Source organism: Montipora capricornis, chromosome 2 (genome assembly GCF_036669925.1).
Source record: "Montipora capricornis isolate CH-2021 chromosome 2, ASM3666992v2, whole genome shotgun sequence".
NCBI classification, from domain to species: domain Eukaryota; kingdom Metazoa; phylum Cnidaria; class Anthozoa; order Scleractinia; family Acroporidae; genus Montipora; species Montipora capricornis.
The window spans coordinates 36,950,452-36,959,909 of record NC_090884.1 but is presented as its reverse complement, the minus strand read 5'-3'; the positions used below and the strand labels follow the sequence as shown (position 1 = coordinate 36,959,909).

The 9,458-nt window shown below is 38.4% G+C and overlaps 1 protein-coding gene across 1 annotated transcript; it reads right to left on the bottom strand.

Annotated features, from left to right (window-relative positions):
- Window positions 1–7,152: 7,152 nt before the first annotated feature.
- LOC138039251 (uncharacterized) lies at window positions 7,153–9,458 on the bottom strand. The gene is made up of 3 exons (XM_068885459.1): window positions 9,147–9,458; window positions 8,126–9,011; window positions 7,153–7,322 (listed from the first exon to the last, which is right to left on the bottom strand). Exons 1-3 carry the CDS (start codon window positions 9,279–9,281, stop codon window positions 7,153–7,155), a joined length of 1,191 nt encoding a protein of 396 aa, XP_068741560.1. The 5' UTR covers window positions 9,282–9,458.

The window sequence follows — 9,458 nt, the reverse complement described above, 5'->3', positions numbered from 1 at the left end:
CCAGACGCCTTTCGTGAGGAAACTGGTATGTTAATGCAACAAAATGTCAATAATGACGTCAACAAAGATTCTTTTGCTTTTATAGCTTCCGCCTTTGTTTTAATTCTCAAAGTAAATTGATACCATACTTGCACATCGTATTTGTTTTGACGTAACTGATACACGTTACAAGTTTATCTCGTGTAGTAAATATGCAAAATGTCCCAAATGATGGCGTCTGGAGAGATTTAGAATAGCAAAGCTCAGCCGGCCAGGGAATTGCTTGCTTTTTTGGTTCTCGCTCGATATTTATGCTTAACAGGCAATTAACAAGCAATTAACAGACTGCAATGAAATAGTTTTATTTTTCGTTTTTTTTAACCCATTCCGTCCTGAGAATCGGACTTACTCTGTCTAACACCAGACGATTTTACTCGTCGATGAGGCTGGCCACTTTAGGATTAAATGGGTTAACATCTATTTCCCCTCAAAAACTATGCCCAGTTTAATTCATTCCGTCCAGAGAATTGGACATTTAGGGTGCGTTTGATTGAACTTATTCCGGAATAGGAATACATGGGATATAAGTTGGAAATCCTTCGTTTTTACGGAGATTCACATTAAAATTGTCAAATATCTGCTAAAATGTTTTTTTTAAAACATTTTTTTTTATTATCCTTACTGCTTCGAAACGCGCCAAACATACCGTTTTAATCATCACTCCACGTATTCCTATTCCGGAATAGGGTCAATCGAACGCGCCCTTGGATTTTACTGTGCCTAGACCAGACGATTTTACTCGTCGATGGGGCGTAAACGCCGGGTATTTTATATCCATAGGTCGCACTTGTTCTAAAAGATTCACTATTAAATATCGATGGATAATTGTCGAACTTTGAATACTGTTAATTATAGCACAGCCCAAGTTCTATCTACGTAGTGTTCAATTTAAGTTTATTGTTTAGCTTCAGTACAGAACATAAAGAGCTTAAAATATTTTTTAAAAAAAGCTAATGGCAAGGAAAACCAAAGGAAATCACTGGGCTTATAAGAGACAGGCTCCCTCCCTCTATAGGCTTATCAAATAATTTTTTTATAGCACAGTTTTCTGCCAAGTCGTAATCTAATCGATTTGTTCATGTCACAAAAGTTTCAGCTTCAGTGTGAGGTCTTAACTTTCGCTTTGTTGCAGAAAAAAGGAAGATGTCAGAAGTTCGCCATTAATTTTCTCCGAAAAAATGTTCTTCCTTTTTTGAGTGCACATGCATGAAAAGAAAAGAGATGATGCTATAGTATGCCAGCAGGAAACAAATTTCCATATTTCTGAAAAATTGCTCAGTTGGACTGGGCAAAACCTCTCTTTAAAAGTCTTCGTGTCTTTCATCGTCATCACATCAGTTAAAAAAATACTAATCGTGTGATAAATAGAGTCAATCTGTAATAATTGTCAATATCATTTATCAATGAAAGGCACAGTTTTCTGCCAAGTCTTAGTCTATTTGATTTGTTCCACGTCACAAAAGATTCAGCTTCAGTGTAAGGCCTTAAGTTTCGCTTTATTGCAGAAAAAATAAAAGATGCTAGAAGTGCACATAAATGAAAAGAAGAGATGAAGCTATAGTATGCCATCAGGAAACAAATGTCGATATTTCTGAAAGATTGCCCAGTTGAACTAAGCAAAACCACTCTTTAATTAAAAGTCTATCATCGTCATCACATCCATTAAAACAACAATAATAATCATCATCATCTTCATCATCATCATCATCATCATCATAATCATGTAGGAAATGAGTAGGGATCTCGAGGGGGGTCGCAAGTGTATTCTTGTGTTCCCTACGTGTTAGTGTGAATTTAATTATTATTCTCGGATGTTTGTGTGTTTCCCGTTGTTTTAATTTTGAAATTGCCCTTTATAAAAGCCAGTGAATTCAGCTTTAATTTTCCCTCATATGGGAAACCGGCTGGGATTTTCTTGGGCAGGTAGGTAACAAAAGGGACAGTAGTACTAGGTTTGTGTAAACCATTATTAAGTACTCCCAAAAATAGCTCCCAGGTGCTTAACTAAAAAAAGAACAGTAACCAAAAACCGGGGAACTCTCCGTTTGCTGTTTTTTGTTTTAAACTTCTTCGAGCTTCTCTTGCAGAATGCTTGAAGCATCTGCATAAATCCCCGTCTACTAATGTGTTCTTACATTCTTCTCTTATAGAGATTACATTGTTTATATGGTTATTAATAAACCTCGTTAAAATATGATTATAACAATAATCTAAAAAATGACCTGCACATTTCGATAAGTGATATATAAGAGGCATGGTCTGATCTGCCCTGACAATTAACCAGTTTTTACTTTACTGAAGGGTGAACGAATAGAGGTGTGAATTGACCAAAACCTACCCAAAATATGATTAAGGTAGGAAGATGTATCCTAATTTTGGTGTGATGAATCATTTCAAAGTTCGCGAGTGGAGTGGCATTCAGTTTCTTTGATCAAGCATATTTAAGTGTCTGTGTGTGATGGGTAAGAAAAGGGATGCTAAATGCAGGAAATCGTAATATTCTTGCCATTTTTATTGTTACCTTACTGTGTCAATCATCTCAAGACAGTTTTTAGATTTAAAGAGCTCTTCAGAGTTTTGTTAAAGGTCGTAGTCTTGATTGATTATATTGATTTATGCAAACATGCAAGGGTTAATTGGCTCTATTGACCAACAAATACAAATGTTACAAATGTATCAAGTGACTTTTTTTGTTTGGTACTTGTTGCTTTTGAAAGACCCTGCAATATAATTCATGCTTGTTCGACATTTGGATTTAACAATAATTAGGGATTCAATTTTTTCCAAGAAATGTTTTCTTTCTTTGCAGGCCATCGTAATTCTTGTCTTTTTTATGGTTACCTTACTGTGCGAATCATCTGGCCATCCTCAAGATACTTATGATGAAATCCCCGAGTCAAGTCTATCTTTTCCACTCCTCGCCTCATTGTCTGGTTCTTCGCGGGTTAAGCGTAATTCACATTGTTCTAGCTGTACCGACAAGAAATACTTAGATCCAAAGACTCAACGGATTGTTGTTAAGTGCAAGAGAGGCCATGCTGACTGCTTTCTTCCGGCTCTTGGCGGAACTGGAAGGTGTGAAAGTGTTAGAGATAGCCAAGGCTTAGTCATTTTTTGTCGATGCAAGTGTTCTTAACTTTGAAATCTTATTTTACTACTCTTTGGACTTAAGAGTAAGACGAAATTAAAATGCTTCTTCTTTGGAACAAAAATTGTATTTGTTTTTGTATTTCAGTAAAATATTTATAAAGCTAGTTACAGTGTAATTTATTTTATTTTATTGAAGAAATTCGTTTTAATTTAAGCAGCTCATGTATGTATGAAATAAAACATTTTAGTATATACTGATCCGGTGATCTTGTTGTTTCAAGCAATCTGATCGGTTCGCTATCTCGGAGTAATGGAGCATTATTCACTCCCTACGGAGTAAATAATGCTTGATCCAAACAAAACAAAATGACCAGCGTAAACTTCCCATTATTTCTGAATCGGAAATATTGAGAATACAAGATGATGCTGTGAATACAAAGAGGACCACAAAATTTGGCCTGTAAACTTTTAAAGGTAAGAGAAGAGTTCATAGTTTTGCCAACTAGTGTTAGACTTCGTTTTTCCAGATAATTATTGTTTAAAATTAAACGATCTTCACGCCATCAATTTGTTTTACTCGGAGTAATTCTACCGTAAAGTTCCGATAGTGACGACCCCCCGAAATTAACGACAATTTTTTGTGGCCGCTAGTAAATCCCGAAAGTAGCGACCTCCCGAAAGTAGCGACCCTCCCTCCCCGGAAAATAGTGAAATCATTTTTTTTAAATAGTATACCGTATATCATTCATTTGTCAATCAATAAGTCAAAATTATAATGTGCAATAATATGTTCGTGCATTGTCCCAAATTGTTCCAGATAAAGCACTTTATTTTACAACAAGCGGAAGCTTTATGCCATCATTCGTCCTTGACATCATTTTACTGATGTAGCGATGTAAGAACTACCGCAAACCGAAATAAGTTCGTATTAACAACAGGAACGTTTCTTCAAATTGAAATTGAAAACTGTTTATATATGTATATATATAGGACCTTGCGGCTGTAAAAAGTGTCAATGTCTTCATCTGACAGCGGGTTTACTGCATTAGGCCGCTTTCCTTTCCCGATGGATTTCAGCTGCTTTTGTTTCTTCTTTAAAATAACTTGCACATCGTGAAATTTCTTGTCGTTAAGCACGGAGAATCCGTAGTTGTTTTTGCGAAGATGCCAGTCGATGCTTTGGATAAACGCTCTGAGGGACGAGGGTTCGTATTCTTCACCATTTTCCTTTCGCACAGCAAGAACAAATTTTTTGATGATTTGTTGCAGTTCCACGGGCGTAAAATCTTCAATTTCCCTTTTCTCGTCACAGGCGTCAAGATTTTCTTTAAAAACTTTTATTTCGTACAAGGTTTTCTTCTTCGTGTTCTGGTTTTCAAGTTTTTCTGTAAACTCTTTAACTTCTTCGTCGAGTCATTGAACGGTACGACACTCACAAAGGTGACATACGGAAAATACGCCACTCGGGTCCCGGATGAAGTGGCGTATGGAATCTACAAGTGGTTGAGTGCCCAGTAAAACACACTCCTCCATATAATAAATAAATAAATAAATAAATATATATATATATATAGTTTGTGTAGAAAGAGTAAACAGCGAACTTCTTCCGTGGCCAAAACTCTTTAGTAACCCTTTTCGCCCTTCGGGCTTCCTCAGTATAGAGTGTACAGGGTTAAAAATACTTGGAATAAAAATCTCTCTAAGGCTAAGACTTAAATAGGCTAAAATAATTTTTACAATGCAATCAAAATAACAAATAAGAACAATAAAGGCAATGATGTGAGAAGAAAAAGGTATTAGACCCCTAGGGTATTACATAATAATGTAGAGAAAATGATGTAACAAATTCCCAAGTCAAAGCCTTTGAACAAAGGCGCTTTCTAGCTCACAATGCCATTTTTCGTACCAGGATCCTGTTTCGGATCCTGTTACGAAAAATGGCGCAGTTTAAATGGGCTTCCTGAGCCAACGAAGGTGCCAGGCCACCAGAAGGATCCCGGAGAGATACGCAGTCCAAACCACGGCATGTAAAAATTGTATAAAAGTTAAAAGAGGCCAGTGGACGGACAACTTCTGATGACTTAAAAGAATAAAAAGATTTAATGTAGTGTAAAACGTTTCGGTCGTATGACCTTCATCAGTTACAGCAGGAGCCATAATCGGGGATGGAGACCGTAAGCGCGCGCCATTTCTATTATTGGGGTTGGCTCCATGATATGGGACAATTATTCTATTTTTAGAACAAATTGCGCCATCGCGTGCGCGACACGCACGTACATTGCTGCGAGGATTTTCGCGGATGTCGCGCAGGGAAAATGGCGGGCGATATTACCTTCGTGAATGAGGCAGATATAGGATTTCTCTCAGCAGTATCGCTTCCAAATTTAAGCCAAGCCCTCCTTGACAACTTCCTTGACCTTGACAGTGAACATGAAAGTGAGGATGATTCAGAAGACGAGTGGAGTGACTTTTCCGACCTATCGAGTGGAAATGATTCGTCGGACATGTCTGGGGAGGAATCGCCTAGCAGAGGACAGAAAGATGTAAGGAGGAAAAAGGTACCAAAAGCCAGAAACAAACAGGGGAATGAGTCCAGTAAAGAGAAAAGGAAAAAGAGTTCTGGAAAATACCTTTCTAACGACGACGTAAAAAGGCTGGAGGAGACTCTTAAGTCTTACGTTTTGAGTGCACAAACACATTGCGAAAATGAATTAAGAAATGAAAAATCATTGTCAATATTTCCAGTTCGCAAGCAAATGGTGTCCACCCTACTCAATAGCGACACGATCAGGGTAATGTTTGTGAAGCTTTGTCGGGATATTTACTCCAAAATAATTAAAGCTTTCACCGAAATATCCAGCGCTAAGGTGAAAAACAGTGACAAAAGGGCTTCGTTTTCAGTTATTTGTTCCCAATTGTTGTTGACGGTGGAGGAATCAGAAGTCTGGAGAAACATGAAAAAGATAATTGTCACCACCATTCAGTTGCAGGAGAACGAAACAGACGAAGTCAACTTTCATGCTGCCGTTGTTCTTAACACCATCTACTGGGCACTTTACGAAAATTTTCACAGCGCAGTCATGCAAATTAAGATTGACACTGACAAACGGAAAACCCAAACAAATGCAAGTGAAGGCGCGGACACTGTTGTCGATTCCGACTTTGTGGACGTTGCTAGAGTATCTGGGGCGGCGCTGCACAAACTACGGAAAGGAAGAGAAAAGATTGTTAATGGGCGGAAAGGAGCCAGGAGAGTTTCAGAAGCGACAAAGGAAAATTATGCAGCCGAAGTTAAAATTATGTCTGAAATGGTCTGTTCTGCAGAGGAGAAAACATCTTTGCCATTGGGTCTAAAAAGGTTGGACGAGGGAAAGTTGACTTTCTTCAATAGTAAGTTTACTGTTGTTTTGTTAACGTTAGATAAAAGAATAAGAGAAATGTTGACTGAAAAAAATCTGAAGAGATATCCAAAAAACCTTATGAAGCTGACAAAACAATCGGTTGCTTTAGACGAGGAGCTACAAGAGTTATTTTTGGCAGCATCAAAAAGGGCATGCACAGCACCATTTGAAGAGATTAGGGCTTGCTCCATATGGCAAGAGCTAGTAAAGAGAATATGTAATACCAGATTTAAGGAATTCTATAGTGCTCAAGAAGAGAAAAAACTGATTCAGGAGGGCAAAGTCGTTTCAGCCGACCAAAGCTTGAGGGACAAGCTGAAAACTTACAGTGTCGATAAGCGTACTTAATTAATTAAGGATGCTTAATAATATGATCTTACAAACTTAATTACGCTTTCTTCTAGGCAGCAGACCAGTTCAAGTGGTCTCTTTGTGATAGTTTATACTTAGGGCAACGTCAGCTTGCCTTATATAATATGACAAGTCTCGTTTTTACTGAAAAACAATAGTAAGTAATATAACAAAAGAATAACCAAAGTGACAGCTTGAAGAGGTCTTTGATCTTTTTATTGAGAGCTGTACTCAGCTTATCAGGTACATTGGTACTCCAACTCAGTAACTGTTAGAGCTGCAGAAAAATTAACCAAAAAATGTGTCTGAGTGATAGAATAATGTTATTTTGAAGAATGTCCAGCTTCTTGAGGTCATCAAACAGGACCGGGCAGCGTGCATAAATAGCAAGAGCCACTCGCCAAGTCGCCTGAGTCCAACGATTAGATCGATGTCCATATCCTTTAATAGAATGTGTATAGAACAGTTTTAAGCTGAGTGTCGTAAAACCAAAATCAAACCAGTTTACTTACCAATTAGACTTCTCAGCTAACCTCAAATTGTGGTATAACCAAAACCAAAGCAATTGCCTGATTACTAAATCAACACATCTAAATATCTGGGTAATACAGGATTTCAAAATTTAATGCAAGAATAGTTTGTAACAGAATCCCTTGTGATCATGAGATGGATTGGGCCTAGAAGAAAAAGCATTGTACATACATGTCTGTAGAGTAACTAAAAGCATTTCTTATTGATAAAATTATTAGTGTTCTTGAACACCTGAGAGGACTTCCATATAAAACGGAGAGGGAAGTATGTAAGAAATTGTGACTAAACCCTTGAAGGGGACCAGTGGCCTGGCCCAAGCTATTTAACCCTCTTGAAAGATACAACACATTTAAAAAGTACAGAAATTATTTATATTTTCTCCTCTTTTCCTCTGACATTCGCCCGAACACCCTAAGTGAGAAATACAAAGCCCTATGCAGGGGAAGAGAGGAGGGGGGCGAGGGTGGTGGTCTGGAACAGTGAAGTTTATAAAACACACCAGGGATGATCAGATATATTTGTGCCAAAGTGTGAACTTTTCTCTTCCCGTATCCTTCACACAGCCCCTTAAGTTATTTGGTTACTGATTATCACGCAAAATTACTGATAATTCCTCTTACTTAATTTCTTATCATCTTCTGACCAATTTACAATTTTGCATTTCGGAGTATCCTGAAGCATGTAGATCAAATTACACACCTTCTAAAACTTACCGTTTTTTGCCTGATCTTTTCGGAAATTCACTTTGTCCGAATCCCATATCTCACGCAAGACTTGCCCTGCACCGGGTCGTAAACTATCAGCTTCTGCCACACATTTTTCAAATTCCTTTCTTCCCATGGGTGTAGATTCAACTCGCTCCATCAATTTGTCCAAGTCAGAGCTATGTGTATCAGACATTAAAACAGAGAACTTCTTTCTGTACCGTTTGACCTGCTTTGTCATGTTTTTCCTTGATTGCCGCATATTTTTCAATCGCTTACTTTGGCTCTTTGGACTGAGGCAAGAGAAGCGAACTTTGGATGACACAGATTGTCTGCTCCTTACGTCTTCTTCAGTCAGAGACTTCTTTTGGTTTAAGCGTTCTGACAGTTTTTGTTCTGTTTTGTAGCAACATCGACACTTTCTTCCACTCTCACATTGGGCATTTTTTATCAATCGCGCGCAATTTCTTGACAAAACTCTGTGCCAAGGAAGGGTCTGTTCTTCTACTTCTGAGGACAGATAATCCTGCTGGCCAGTTATCCTAGTGTCCACTCCAGGACAAGGACGATTCTCGACGACTTCGTTTATTGCATTTCTCAGTTGTCCCGGCTGATTAATATTAATTGTGCCCCTTCTTACGAGCTCAAAGTGGTACACAAACAAACGATATTCACCATTTGCATCAACAACGAGTCTCACGTCGTCAAAAGGCACGTCGTCAGAGAGAGAGGCTTTCCGTTTCTTGACGACAACCAGGGATGGCTTTCCACTTCTTTCCACAACCTCGACACGAGCCTCTACTCTGGGATCCTGGAGATCTGACGCGATGGCTTCAAGAGATCTTAATTCGTTGCTCTTGGCAAGAATGTGTTCACGAAGGTTAAGCTTACCAACCTGCACATAATTGAAGTATATTGGGTGTTAATTTATTTATTTTAGTCCAGAAAGCCCGGGAAAGAGCGTGAAAACCGATGCCGTGAATTAAACTAAAAGCAACAAATTTAATTAATCGACTTGCGTACCACGTACCTGAAAGGGTTTCTCACTGTTCGTGTCATCCCAGAGTGTCTTAAACACCGTTTTCACTCTCTTTTGTTGTGTGGCTGAGCTGACTTCTTCCAAATTTAAATCATTTGCTCTTTTAACAGAGCTATCGACTTCCATATCAATTTATTCACAGCTGTTATCCCCTGGCATCACTGTACAAAATCGCAACTTTCGCCCGCCATTTTATTATCACGCCATTTGATTACGCAAGAGGACAACATCCACGCGAGAACCCACGAATTGTGCGTGAGTCCGCGCAGATATATGACGTCAGGATGGCGCAATTTGTTCTAA